Source organism: Achroia grisella, unplaced genomic scaffold, assembly GCF_030625045.1.
Source record: "Achroia grisella isolate CSIRO2021 unplaced genomic scaffold, CSIRO_AGI_Agris_v1 utg551, whole genome shotgun sequence".
In the NCBI taxonomy this organism is placed as follows: Eukaryota; Metazoa; Arthropoda; class Insecta; order Lepidoptera; family Pyralidae; genus Achroia; species Achroia grisella.
In genome coordinates this window covers 667227-683752 of record NW_026712935.1, presented here as the reverse complement: position 1 = coordinate 683752, position 16526 = coordinate 667227, and the positions used below count along the sequence as shown (strand labels likewise).

General features: G+C 30.8%; 1 protein-coding gene across 1 annotated transcript in view; it reads left to right on the top strand.

The window, feature by feature from the left end:
- The window catches only part of LOC131848343 (GTPase-activating Rap/Ran-GAP domain-like protein 3), a 188519-nt gene that overhangs the window by 47199 nt on the left and 124794 nt on the right, over positions 1–16526 (top strand). Inside the window, exon 2 of the mRNA XM_059198160.1 lies at positions 602–707. Within this exon, the coding sequence (XP_059054143.1) occupies positions 602–707 (106 nt within the window). The remainder of the gene's footprint in view (positions 1–601; positions 708–16526) is intronic.

Below are 16526 nucleotides of genomic sequence, written 5' to 3'. Positions count from 1 at the left end.
TGATTTTTGTATTTTAGTAACATAGCCAAAACATATTTTATAATTTTAAAAATAATTTAATTACATATACAGTACAACTTAAAAAATATAATAGTTATTCTGTGAAAAAGACTATTTTCATGTGGCATTGAAGGGAAATTGACCTGTGGACAAAAAAACTGTAAGCAGACCTAATTAGAATATAATACTTTTAGCCATTTTTATGGAAGTGCATTGACAAATAAGCTGGTATTTTATTTATTTATTTATAACTCTTTATTGATCCAAAGAAAAAAACAATATTCATAATGTACAGAAAGGTAGGCTAGGCACAAAAGGTATGTGATAACCGTGGCCTATATACGTGATCATTCACGCGTTACCATTCTGTAGGACTAAAAAGTTAAGCCTTCACAGCCTATAATTTCACTGCCTTACCTCAGCCTTCAATTGAAACAATGAGGTACTTCCGTAATTGACTGTTTAAAAAGTCGGTACTGTAATACATCTTGAACTTACTTGCCGTAAACATAATACAATACATTACATATTTCACATAGCCATCTAATAACTAAAACATTTCTGTAAATAAACATAAACTTAATGGGTATCTCCTTTTCAGGAACGTCGCCCTCCTGGGAGCAATTTGTGAGAGAATCATTAGTGCAGGCTGCGTGGCCAGTGGCACTCGTGGCTCCTCCACGTCGTGCTCTCACTGTGGACCACCAGTGAGTAATTACACACAAATTTTCTTATAAATAACTTCTTTTAATATAATACAGCCGCTTTTTCATAAATTATGACGATTTTGCCGAGAAACGAAACAGTTAAGTTTTAATGTAATTTACGAGTATATAAAATACCTGGTAGCATATTTGTCACACAGTAAAAATATTACTAACGCTCTAGACGGATTCTTCAGATCAGCTGCTGAAATTAAAAAAGTATCAATTTTACTATATAAACCTTGTCATATATTAGCGAGCAAAAAAGTAAACTGTTACCGTAGCCTATAGATGGCTGAAACACCAATGTTTTCACGACCGCGTTGCCGATTCTTAAGAAACCTTAATAGGGTATATTAAGGTTTCTTAATAATCGGCAACGCGGCGACTTAAAAATAATTATGAATACAAAAATATTTTTTTAAATTAAAAGAAGTTCAATTTCATCGAACCAACTGAGGAATCATATGGAAGGAGATTTTTTATAATAAATAAATATTAAATACGGATCACGGAATATTGATTATATATTGGATTGTTTTCTATCTTCGAAATAAAACTACCTTCACATATCGAAGTCAACATTTTTTGTTAAAGGTTTCACAATGGAAATGAGATGAGGGTCATGGGATAAGGGTAATATAACTAAAATATACCGATAAATATTCATTTACATTATTTTTGAGCATTTCAACGAAACTCAAATATTGAAACATTGTATCGTTCATATACTTCCTTGAAATTCAGGTTGTTGTTATGAAGTTATACCCATAAATGAAGAAAGTTTTAATTACGCCAAGCCGGTAACATTCTACAATGTTTCCGAACGGGAAATGTGAAGGAATCGATTGACCAGTTTCTATGATTGAAAAGCAAGTCTAAATATTAATTTTCCCAAACAAAAGTTTAAACAGTTTTGGTATCCGATTCCGAATGTGGATTAAACAATGAAGTTTTTGTAATTGAAATGTTTCACATTTACCCTTTTGTTTATATTAACTTACTTAATTAATTCTGTATTTTCTTAGAACCACTGATCTATGCAAATAATAAAAAGTGACTAGTTTATACATGAAAGATCAAAGAAAAAATATACTACTGGAGATTATCTGTTTAACGGTACATTAGTACGTGTTAATCTTAGAAACCGCTTAACCGATTTGGTTGTGGTTTTCACTTGACTATTGTAGTAACTTTACTTAAAATGTAAGGCTTCTTTGAATAAATAAAAAGTTACATGGAAAAGAAGGCGTATGCCGAGGTAGTAATTAATATGTTATCATTATCAAATCATAAATTGATTTATAATTTAATGAATATTAATAGATAACTGAAGAGTTCTTTAAATTTCAACCACAGTATTCCTTGTAGCAAAGAACTTCTGTACTCCCTATGGCACATAAAATTACTGTGTCCATTAGGGTAACCCTAATAAGCCTGTACAAAAATTGGTCAGGCGTGTTCTGTACAGATAATTTAATTTTAACCCTTGGGGTTAGTGTAAGTCAAGTATGAATTTCAGTTTTGTGCTGGCAGAAATTGGAATGTGTGAAGTCACCCTGTGACGGCAAGATAAAGTAGCGTGGAAGGGTGGAGGGTAGTTTTTTACGCATAATAAAATTATATCGATGGCAGACACGCTTCCTGCCAAGTTCTATTTAAATATATAAAACGAAATATGACTTTGACAATAAACGCCTCTATTTAACCTATTTAGAATAACAGTCGTGAGTTTTTTGTCTATTTGCGTGCTGAGGTATCGCGTAAATACGGCTGGAGAGAGAGAAATTTTCCTATAACATATTATTAAATATGGGACAACAACTCTTCGGAAGGTATTTTAACCTTTTTTTTGTCCATATTTTGATTTGGGTTAAAGAAAACTGAAAAGTACCTCCCAATCAGGAAACCTAATGAATTTTTGTGGTTTTTTTTAAATACGCAACTCAATATTTTTATCTATACAACAATAATAATTATGAATACAAATGTTTGCATCGAACCCGGGACTATCGAAAGTAAAGTGGTGTGCTAAACCAATAGACCATCTTTATGCCCGTCTTAATATAAAGATCATAGTATAGATGCTTCATTTACTTTTATTGTTTAATTATCATCAATAGATCGCGATCTATAAATACACGATTATGAGGTTACTATTACTGTAATATACTACTGTTGTATACCACTAGTTAATAATAAAATTATTGTGAAGAATATCTACTTAACTTATCTATTACAGTTTATATATACATATAATGACTAGCTATGCCCTCGGTTTCACCCATGTTAAATTTCAATTTAAAATATAGTATATGTTATTATGATGCATAAGTAAGCTCAACTTTCATCAAAATCCGTTCAGTAGTTTTTGCTTGAAAGAGTAACAAACACCCATACTTACAAACTTTCGCGTTTATAATATTATATATTAAGATTCAAGTTACATTTTACAGAACATAATTGGGTAATATATTTAATCTAGAAAGTAATAAACTTAACGTCTGACCACTACACTCGTAAAGGCAAGCGCTATTATCGTAAAAACTAAAGCCATACGTGAAAATAACTGTTCATAACAATAAAGTTACTTAGTAATTTTCATATAACTGACATAAAAATGTTTTATATGTAAGTTCATCATATTCTCGTGATCTTAGCTCTGCTTGTAATGTCCTACTAAATATAGAAAATATACAGTGGGAGATTAGAAGTAGAGCGAAGATTTTTGGAATGCATTATCTGTTGACCTCAAAAGTTATCAAACCAATGTAACATTTTTGTAACAATATTCAACTAAATTACTCTCCGTAGATATATTACATTACTTATTATGGTTTAATTTTATATTCAATTTGTGCATAATCCAAATGCATATATTTTATTTTGCTTATTTATTTAAATATATATTTTATAAATATAATTATACATTTATTCATTCATTCAATCATTTATATCTAAATATTATCTATTTTTCAATTGCACTACCTTATTGTGCACTGGTACAAACTACCATCAAGCATTAAATCCGCCATCTGTAGAATTTTGTGTGCAAAAAATAAATCAATATAATCAGATAGTAAGAAGGAATTATTAAAAAAATTATAATAGATTTAAATTAAAATATTTAATTATTACTGTGACAAATAAATATTTAGAAGACCATATTTTATTACTTTTAATAGTATGTATATAATTGGCAATAAAGAAAACTTATAAATTAGAAAAGTGAATAATTTGCTTTAAATATACTTTCAGACCATCTCAAACTTAACATCATATTGTTAGTTCCTTTTGACGTTTATTTTATGCGATTTATTTACATAAAATTTCCCGTTCATAGGAGTAATCTGTCATTGTATTTGATATGTACATATTTATTCGATATATGAGTATCTATTATGATATGCGGGTTTAGATATTGTTACGATACTATTTGATGGATGATTGCATATTTATATACAGCTTATTTTTAAGCTGAATTTGTTATAGACTGATAATATCTTATATACTCATAGAAAGGAATCTTACAATCTTTTTTGTTATAACTTCATGGAGAAATATAACAAAGACGTATTAAAGAGTATTGCATGCATAATGGGCGTACATGAATAATTTTTCCAAGGTAGATTTTGTACAAAGTCCTCTGTTTCGGCACGTCTATTTCAGTTTCTTCTATGTTTCAGTTGTAAGGTAAGATTTAATACTCGTGGTGTAGTGTAAATTCCAATCCAGTTACATCTTCATTACATAGTAGAAAACAAAGTCGCTTTCATTTTTGTTTGTTGTGCATTGTATGTTTAAATCTTTAAAACTACACAACGGATTTTGAAGCGATTTTTTTAATAGATAGAGTGATTCAAGAGGAAGGTTTAAGTGTATACATGTACACCCGGACAAAGCCGGGGCGAGTAGCTAGTTAAGTATAAAACGAAGTACCCGCTGCTGTCTGTTCGCTTATATCTATTAAATTATGCAACGAACTTTAATGTAATATTCAAAAATAGATGGGGATGGGGGGATGACTCAATGCAAGGTTTATATATATATTTAAATAGTCATAAGAAACTGTTAATTATATATATAAAACCGTTATATAATTTTCTGATATAAACACAAACCTACAGACATTTTGAACATGACTAACGTAGATAAAGTATTTACTGAGATATACCATAATCAACGGTACCTTACCTTAACTGCAACCCAAGATATGACTATTTTAGTTTCGTAGAGGCCTATCTCAAAGGGCTTTCAATAAGATAAGCACGTATTTTGGCGACCTCGAGATAGAGCCCACTGTACCCTGCATAGTTTGTGGTTCATTTACCCTTGTTAATTTTTAAGAGGTTTAAACCTTCATTTTAATAAGTAATAATGTTTGGAATTACCTTACATAATTGTTAGTAAGGGTGAAGTTATTAATATGCTTAATGATTTTTAACTTTTCGCGTTTTAGACATCATCAATAGAGATCATTGTTATTTTTACATTTTTAGAGAATTGACGACTTATTTGCGATAAAATTAGTCGTGTTAAGACTTGTCGTGTCAGCAAATATGCTTGGTCAAATGTGGATATGTTAAGTGTTCTGTTTTTATTACGACGTCGATACTTACCAATGTCTCTGGCTACTCCATCTAATATAACAGTCGTGACGGTACGACATGTGCGTATACAAGTTGATATTAGCATCATGAAGTAATGGAAATGTTTACTTTTTTATTTGTAATTACTACGCTTGTAAATTCTACATCGCCGTGATTGTTATGGACTTAACATATGAAATAGTATAATGACTACATATTTCATGATAAAAAGATGTTTTTGTGTTAACAAAAAGCTATTAATCAAACCGCAAGTCTATAACGAGTATTAAGGGCTGTACCATAATTCCGCTAAAATATAAAAGTTGAACAAAGGACTTGCAAATTGTCGGCGCACTTTGAAATGTTTTTCATTGTAGAACGGCTATTTTCATGGTCCATATATGAAGGCACTCTGAATAGGCAATTAGTTTTTTATTTGGCTTTTAATGATGATTATTATAGTATGTAATGTTTTTTAATTATTCTTATGGTTTTAGTATATAGCTGTTATTGTGTCTAATCGTGACATAGTAGTTTACTTAGACTAGGCCATAAGTTCAAATTTGTTTAATACAAAAATCTTTGGCTCCATTTATATTTATATTAATCCGTCAATTTGTTTGCCATTCCAACTAGTAACATATAAGAATATAATTCCTACTTTTGATTTATGTATTAAGAAACATTATCTATTATATGACGGTCTCGGTGTTCTAGCGGTTTAACACGCCGTCTTTTTTCCGATGGTCGCGAGTTCGATTCCTCGTACCGTACAAAGATTTATATCCATGAGTAAGATTGTTTCTATCGGTCTGGATGTTTTCTATATATATTATATGTATTTGAAGAAAATGTATTATTATTTTAGTATTATATACTATACTTTTTTGAGTTAAGTCTTGTAAATTTATATCAAGTATTATATAGGTTTGTGATATTTAAAGATAAAGAAGATTATTACAGACTAAGGTAAATTGAAAACACATCAATGTATAACAGTGTACCGAGTTGAAGTTAAGAAGATTATAATTAATATTTCTAATCTAAAGCTTAACATTCCCCCTACGAAGAGTAAAGATCATATACAGAGTGCTTATTATAGAATCTTAAACGAGGGCTGTCTGTTCTATTGTGAAATATTTTCGTTTGTACACTTTGTATTTATTATACCGACATAAAAAATATCATAACTAACGTACCTATCTAATAATCTAAGGTACATATTGCAGCAACCCATCCATGACTTTAATATTTTTTTCATTCCTATCGGTGCTAAAAAAATATGAAGTATTCCTTATGCCATACATATGAAGTTATAGGCGCTGCTAGTTACGAATATAAAGTGAATAAATGAAAGAAGAAACATAATATTCATTCATAACATTCTAGATTTATTGAAGCGAGTGATGCTATTCACATGAGGTGATTCAATTCGAGTTCAATCCAATGTTTCTACATTATACTTATTTCTATTATACCTACTATATAGGTACATTTTACACTCAGAATAGAGAATAAATTGAATAAATATTTTAATGACTATTTGGATACTTAGGAATCATTATATAGTATAAAACAAAGTCGCTGTCGCTGCCTGTCCCTATGTATGTTTAAATCTTTAAAAATACGCAACGGATTTTGAAGCATTTTTTTTAATAGACAGAGTGATTCTAGGGGAAGGTTTATATATATATACATGTACACCCGTGCGAAGCCGAGTAGCTACTAAATATTTCTAAGTTTAAAATTATACCTATCACAACTGGGTATTTTATTTGTTTGGGTTTTAAAAAAAGTTATAAAAAATACAGTGACTATGTATTATACTATATTATGATTAATATTTAATTATAACAGAACGTTAAATAAGTAAGCAACCAAGTTTATAATATTTTTGTGACTTGAATACAAGATAAATAGCACATTCATCCTGTTCTATATTCAATTTACATTTATAAGTGACGTTAAATTGTAAAATCAATATCTGTCATTCAGAAGCAATTTGTAGGATACACAACGCTGTATAATTTATCGCGATTTAATGTTAAAGCTGTTTGAATATGTATTTAAAAGTCCACACACATTTAAAATATGAGACTAATCCACATCAAAATCACTATTGTGTGTTTCGCTATTGTACAATTAAAAATAACTGCGATTTAATTAGGAGGCAGGGCACATAGCTCGTAGGACAGATGGCCGTTGGGGCAGTAAAGAATCGACCATCGCTAAGGCCTCAAAACGATCTGGTCAAGATCGTTAAGGCATTGGATGCGACAATTAAAAATATGTCCAGCAGTGGACGTTTTCCGGGCTGCGATGATGATGATGAATTAGTAAATATGACATCAATAAAGTTAAAAAATTGAACATACGTCTAGCCTGATGGTAAGCCCATGACTGCTTCCAATATCTTAACTAATGGTACACAATAATTTAAGAGCTATATCGCGTCTCCTCATCTTGTCGAATCATATTATAGCAAGCTACCTTGATACTAGTATGTAATGTTATATTATCTGTGACAATAGTAAGTAGGTAATAGGTAAGGCACATACTGAGATACCTATCCAGACAATCTCAGTTCCCTTGTCGGAATCCTCTGCCGATATGTAATAAATTATGTGCTATCAAATGGTAGTGTTTTGTGAGATAATAATAATCTTTGTGTGAACAAAACCCTACGATTTACAATGTGTCGATCGGTTATGACCAATGTTGGGTAAACCTTATTTATTTCCTCCTGCCTGCCATTGTATTTCAGTTATATATTGTGATAATCAATATATAATGTCCGTCCAAACATATATAACACTCTAGTCCGAATCATAGATTTTGTTGAAATTCCACCTATGATAAAACGGTAACCTACATAACTTCTCTAGACGACTAACCGTATGTGACAGCGTCATAACTTTTGCAGTTTATGTTTGATCGTCATGAAATTTTACTAGAAGATGCAAAATAGAAACCTCCATAAATATGGAACGAAATCGCATGTTACGATATTTTTGTCAATGGTGTGATAAAAATAGTTTCGTGACAGGTATTCTAACATTACATGTTCAATCTTGGATCTTATCGAATTTAAAATAGATCTTTTTATCTTCGTATCGTATGTGTATACCTATGTACTTCACGACTATAATACAAAGAAATAGAAAGAATATTACAATTTTTTTACAGAATACTTGGTATATTATTAAAAAAATAGTTTATTTAAATAGCTGCAGTCAAATACGACAGACAAGAATCGTCGAGTATTTAGCCATACAATAAAAAATAATCTATTTTTGTTAGGTATAGCGTAAGAATCCAAGCAATAAATAAATGGATATTTTATAAGGATTTTTTTAGATTGTAGTATAGTAAATGTACAGCCTTTATAGTAGGTATACGAAAATACGTACATACATATAAAATGCATTACGGAATACCACACATCGTAAGACCCTAACGAGAGCAATAAAAAGAGACCTCGAGGATTGTACTTTAGTTAAATATTTACTACTCACATCTGTTCTGTTGGTAACAGGGACAGAGCAAATATATCATATATATACGGGTACATAATTTACGCCAACAAAACAATAAAACTTTTTACAAAGTAATCTACATGATTTAATCTTTAATGGCGTAATCGCAGTCATATACTCGAAGTCGTATAGTTTAATTTTGACAATATTTCGAATATACATATATGTAATTGACGGCATCGGTGGTCTAGCGATTTAGCACACTAACTAAAAAAAGTATTGTTTCAAGGTATATATATTATATAGCGAGATAGACTTTGTACAAAGACGTCTGTGTGTACACCTCAGTCTTACCTGTGTAATTCAAGCAGCTTACTTCGTAAACTGTTTTTGTTGAGAGATGAGATAAGGCAACGAAGTTACAGGATACGAGACATGACGGTATGTCTCAACGCGTAGGTGGTACGTCGTCACGGGCGTCACGTGATGGGCGGCGGTTACCATTTGCCATTAGTTGGTCCGCTAGGTGTTCACTATTTCAGTAATATAAAAAAACGTCAACCATCAACACTATAATATTTACATCGCTTTGTTTACTCTCATTCTAATGTATGGTTATCCCATTATAATTATAGTTATATTTTGTACTACAATGTTTTTAGTTTAGATGTGAAAGGGTCGTGGGTTAGTAGGTTTTATTTTGGCTTGAGTACATCCGATAGTTGTTCGAATCTGGCCGATACTATAATCTTTGTGTGTCTATTTATATTTGTCATTGACACTTCGATTTTACATATACATTTTAATCCGAGATATGGCAGTAGACTCGCCCGTTGCTACTTTGTATTCATATATAGCAATCCTACCCAGCGGAATGGTGTTCGCCGTGACACGTTGACTATTGGCTACGCCTTCGAACATCCCTTCTTAGGGTATATTTATATAAAGATACTTTAAGATTATATTGGTAAGTATACTCTATTCTAAACCTTTCCTTTGCATAAGAACTTCTTAATAATGTTCATTTCTAGTTACGTATCACTGGAACGACTTTTAATAAAGAATTTTTATTCGTGTCGCAACCAAACAATCTTGTTGAAGGAGTTACTGCGGTGCAATAAAATGGTACGATCATATTTCACATTTATAGCTTAATTTATTGAGGTACCTACCTCCCGACGGCTTCATAATGGAAGATTACAGGGCTCTATTCGCTAACAATCTACGGCATTAGACACCGTTGACGTACATATATAGGTATATCTATATATACTATATAAGCCCACGGGAATAACGTCAATTGTCGATACGAAATATGGTAGCTTAATTTTTGTTGCGACATATAATTGGGTACGATCAGAAGAGAAACTAATAGTAAAAAGTTTTGAATGAAATGAAAAATATTTCTTTATGCAAGTGGAATGACAAACTAATAGCCCACCTGATGGTAAATGGTAGCCGTCGCCATATACATACATGAACAGCACCACCACACAAATCATATATAATAATATATGCATGTTTGTCACCTAAGACTATTTCAATGAGCAGATGGTGCTTCTTCTCGAAGCAGGGTGATGTCTGCCAGTCTGCCCGTAGCTATATAAGTAATTAAAATATAAATTTATTGTCATAAAACAAATGTCCGTTTGTTTAATATACTTTTTTTACTCATCAGAAACTTTTATCTGTTCTTGTTAAATCATTCCTAAATAGGTATCTACCCAGAGGCATTTCAAGCGGAAAACCGCTATCCGGCCAAACTTTAGGCATTTCTTTATTCTTGGTTGACAAAGATAAATTACAAACTGCTTTGTTATTTCTACCCTCATATAACTGTAATAATTCATGATATATAACTTTCATAAAATTTATACAAAACACATAGTTAATATTTATAGCGTCATATGTACATGTGGATTCGTTACACATGTTTTGTATGTACAATATTTATGAAATACCTATAAATATATAAATGTATTTCTATTTGTTGTATATCGTGCTTGTATTACCTACTAGCGCCGCTTTACGATTATTTATATTGTTTGTGTAGTTCCGTTGTTTAATTTAGTAGTTATAGTGCTTACTTGAAACAGAGATAGTTAGTCAGGGTATTTTATTTAGGCGCTATAATACGCTAGAAGTACAAATGTTTATATTGTACCAGAATAAAAATGGCAATGTTATAGGTAGGTATACTTTATAAATGATTATTGGTTACCCGCGACTTCATCTGAAACCTTTTACGAACATAGATATAAATAAATATAGAACTCTAGACAATTAACACAGCGCTATCTAGTCCCACGGCAAGCGGAGCTTGTGTTATGGGTACAACTAATATAAATACTTAGATATTTATTTTTTTGGACATACATAAATAATATACATAGAAAACGCCCAGAAATATACAAACAATCATACTTATGAATACGTATGTTTATACAGTACGAGGAATCGAACCCGCGACCATCAGAAGTAAAGCGGTGTGTTAAACTGTTAGACCACCGAGATCGTAGAACCTACATGGGCTGTCTTTTACGTGTCTTTCTTTTTCATGTCAAACATTATCATATTCGTGCAATATTATCACATTCGTAAGGTAATAGACAGACATAATTTCGAATTTGTAATATAAGCATAGAAGTATGTTTGATGGTGGATATTTTGTATGTCTCGATGGGTTCCAGTGTACGAAGACATACCTAATGAGATTGAAACCTCGGGCGATGGGAATCGATCTAATGGTGTTCATTTCTAGCAATAGGGCCATTAGTCCCCATTACCCAAAATTCCCCTCTCTTCCATAAATATTGTTATTTTTATGTAGATATATATGTACTTGACTTGTGTCTAATGTTATTTGCTATTTTTTATATACGAGTTAGGTACTCATAAAGCAGTAAATGACGACAATGTACCGATTGCTAACAGATGTAGGGTCATGATTTTCGATATGTAGGGTTTAAGTAACGTACTAATATATACATAATACAATTATTGTATATGTTTTATTGGTCTTTCTCTGTGGATTTACAAAAAAGTATTAAAGTGTACATTAGTTAACTACAGTATAAGCTCTACTTAGCTTTCTACTACATAGATTACTTAGTGTTTTTTTTTGTTTATTTATTTATATAACTACTATATATTTATATTATTATACATACAAGTATGTACTCAATCATATTTTTATCTTCTAACAAATATCAAGAAAAAGTAATTTTGCTGACTCTCTTTCTATTGGGTAGCTAAGTCTTTACATAATTCGGTATTAAGTGGGTGTTACTGATATACCTATTAAAATATAGACTGCAAATTTCGGTGAGGTATTATATAACTGTTATATATTATCTCTTTACATATATCAAATTTTAGTGTCAGGGCACGCTTTGAACATATTTGTGGGCTTAATTTTCTTAACAATTATATTGAAATAATATTATACATTTATTATTAGTACTACCAACTGTAATCAGAATCCATCATACTTTTAATTTAATATAATAGTATCATGTAGTAAGTCAATAATTTTGTTATCTAAATTTATTTATCTGTGGAATAAATTTGAAATACATTTTTCTAGTTATTTTAGCTATAATACTACTATGCTATATTGAAGTGCAGTATGTACTTTTTAGTATATATTGAAACGGTAGTAGCTATTTCCTTCAAATAAAACATTAAAAACACCGTGGAATTGAGAATCTTCGCCTTTTCATCTAAATCATTATTACAATTATAGAGTCCTGCTTAAATACTTACTTCTAAGATCCACCTCTAAAGATGAAAAGCGAATTAAAATATGTTTATACACGTAATACTGATCCAATATAGGTATAAGGAAATTGGACGAAAGAGGATAATTGGAAGACCTAAGGCGTTCTTCATTAATAAACTTAATTAATAAAAGAATAGATAGACATATACCCGAGAAGCAAGCATCCAATTTTACCTCAATATATTACTCACCTTGGTATTGTTTAGTAATAGATTATTTAGTAGAATTAGTAAGAAATTAATAAAACCGGTTGTTTTTATTTATAATCTATAATAGTGTGAAGTTATAGATAAAACTTTTAAAAAATAATCCAACTATTTCCATTTTTAGTTAAAGAATAATTTCTATACTTCTACAACATTTCGACAACATTTTATATTTATTTATTTTTCAAACGCCTAAAAACAGAGCTATTTAAGTATTCGTTGAATTATAGAAAAACATTTTTATACGTAAAAGATTTATGTTAATTAAAATAAAAGAAATTACTGTGGGCGTGTAGCCCACAATACTGTTTTCTTTTAGTGTACAATAAACTATCATATACCCCAAAAGTAATTACAATCTGTACATCTAAACTCTGTACATACAAATAAATAAAACTGAAGTGTCTGTTTGTAATCTCATATTAATAGTTTTTCATTGAATACATATAAATGAAAGACTATTAATATGAATTAATTGAATTATTATTATTAATTGAATACATACGTTGCTACTTATTTTACCTCGTTAAGTACATACGAGTAGGGCTAAATCGTTATTGTGTCAATAACGATTATATATATATATATATATATATATTATATAAACATAGGTACATCTGCGATAGGTGTGAACTGTAGATAGTATTATGCAATAATCACATTTAAGATAATTTATCATAATAAGTAAATTGTATATAATTTTACAAAATTCTATTTATATATATAGCACGACCTTATGATGTATTTATGATCATATTTCTGCCTTGCTAAAAGTAGCAATGTAGCTATATTTTATTATCTTGTAAGATTTTTACCTGCAAGAATATGACAATATTCCCATAGGAACGGGAGATAAAGGAGGAGCTCTTTTATCTCCCGTTCCTCTCCGTGCCGTAAAATTGCAGGAAACAACTAGTAATATATAAAGAAGCCATGGAAATAGAGTAAATAAAACCACACATTTCCAACAGAGATTTATTTGCTGGCTTTTTATTTGTCAACGTAACGAGACCAACAGTACCACAAGATTTAATGGAACAAAGAGTATGCGGGCCGAACACTATGTATATTTGTTTGAATTAAATTGTAAAGTAAATGCAAGACGCTTACAGATGTTGTTCAGTAATTATTATATAAAGTAAATGAAAATTTGATCTCTTTAAAGACTGTGGCAAACGCAAAGATTTTCTTTAAAGAATAGTGCCTTCCAACTTGAGTGTGTCCGTATCGTTGTAAATTTTAATTTGCCTAAATTTATAGAACTATTAAAATCACAGTCAACATAGCTATAGTGTGAAATGCGTAGGTATAAATTCTGCTTATTTGAAATGTACATTCTGTGATTTTACTCTTTGATGTACAACCAGACCTAATTAGTGATACGAGGCGAGTTGAGGCGACACCCAACGCCTGACGGTCGGGAGGCTCCAGTAATGGCTATACGTAATTTACAGTCGTATGTTATACGAGTGACCTACGAATAAGGACACAACGGCTAAGTAAACACAGCTTCACAGAAGAAAAAAGCAACAACGATGGATAGATCCTTTTTTGTCTGATAAGACGATATTTGTTACGACTAACATTGAATGTTTTTAAATACGAAAATTGCGACTACTAATATAAAGTAGAAAGGAGAATAGATAATTTAATAGGAAATTAAATTTCTTTATATCAGTATTTTAATGATCAAAATGAAATAATTAAATTTCTGGAAGTTTCTGCCATTACTTGTAACATCAAGCATCTTGTCAATTTCACTTCAACACAAGGACTCTACTTTCCTTATACCAACTATATATACTTATTTCTATTTATTACATGCGGATATACTTATAACTATAGTTACTATAACATTTAGTGGTTATATAGCTCCATTAAGCAATGTTGCTAACATATGTACAGAATTAAGCAATACTGTTTATGTATTACGAGTAAAATTCTGAACATAATTTTCAATAATCGAAATATAAAATAAATAAAAGATTTAAAACTAACTAAATTCATGATCAGGCTCTATAAAATCAGAAAATGATATTAGATATACTTGGTTAAATATTCAGAAGAAAAGCAATAGTACTGAATAGAGACGAAACAAACAACGAAAAACTTAATAGAATGTTAGACCAACTACATATTAACTTTATGCTGCGCCTAATGGTGTTATCCGAACTGCTCATTAACCCTAGACTTGCGTGCAGTTAGGTGTACTACACTAGAGAGTCAAGATTAATCGCTACTAAATGACTTTAGGTTCAGATTTCTAAAGATTTATAAGAACCGTGGTAGACTTAGTGAAAAGTCATTTGCGTACGTCAGTATTATAGTATTTTACCCGCAAGGAGGTTTACGTTCTAAATTTCAACTTTCTGGACTTGTTTGGTCTATGAATGGCTAGTTAGGTGGATAAAAAATGCTAGGTATAAGTAGATAAATTAATTTAAATATTTACTATTTACTGCAGTGGTTACAAGGTGACTATGCAAAAAATCAGAACAGTTAAACGTTCAAAGAATTAATAAGATGAATGGGTCGACTACACTTTTTTCCACCTCAGTGATTCTTATCTCAATTTAAGCTTTTCGGTTACGACAGAAAATCGATAAAATACATGAGAAAATCTACTTCTTGTAAGTCTTTTTTCTGATATTATAAAGGTGTTAGCTAAGAATTGTATACATTAGTTATGTAGTTTATTCGAATAGAGTCGACCAGCGGTATATATGTATTTCAAATTAGCTACTTTAAATTTTCAAAATAAAATGAGTACACATGACTCGCTAACAATGTAGATTTTTATAAGAGAATCTAGGTTGTTAGCGAGTGGAGAAAGAATTTTAGAAATTGATTAAGTAAAATATTTTAAGTTTTTCGTTATAAACCAACAATAAAAGTTTCCTTTATCATCATCATTACACAGTACAAAACAAAGTCGCCGTCGCTGTCTGTCCCTATGCATGCTTAAATCTTTAAAACTACGCAACGGATTTTAAAGCGGTTTTTTTAACAGGTAGAGTGATTCAAGAGGAAAATTTATATATATAATACATGTACACCCGTGCGCAGCCTGGGCGAGTAGCTAGTATTATATAAGTTTCTTTGGCCGTCCAGGAAGCGATGGTGTGATGTTCAAAATGCATACAACAATGCCTGTTTCGAGGTGGCGTAGGAGATAGAAATAGAGAACACCTATTCTCAACAGTGGGAAAACATAGATTACTAATAATAATTAATTACATAACTTTATGTGACATACTTATATTATAGCACTATTGAAGGCATAAGTCGAATATAATACGTAAGAAAACATAAATATTATCTATGTTTCTTAGTAACTGAGAAGATCCCAATCTTTGTAAAATTGAGCTTTGTGTTGGCGTCATGTTCTTTGAATTATGGCTATAAGTTTACTTCCCGTGAATTTATGGCGATACTACATCACGGTAAACCCTATTATATGGAATCCGTTATTGACCTATTTGCTAAAAATATATGATAATCTTTGGAGTATTACGGAAGCCACGTTTCAGTATGCGCTAGGTTTACGAGGATAGCAACAATATCTAGAGGGCATACACATTACTAAGCCCGTTTTAGGGACGCCGTGCACGAACGACGTGCTCAATTTTCCTGCAGATAGGAATATGAAACGAAATTAAAAATTGTAAAAACAAAGTTTTACTTATATTCGATCGATCCAATTTATGTAGCTATCATATCGGAAGTGTGTTGTTTTATAACGGTGGTGTTGGTTTATGAGGTTGAGTACG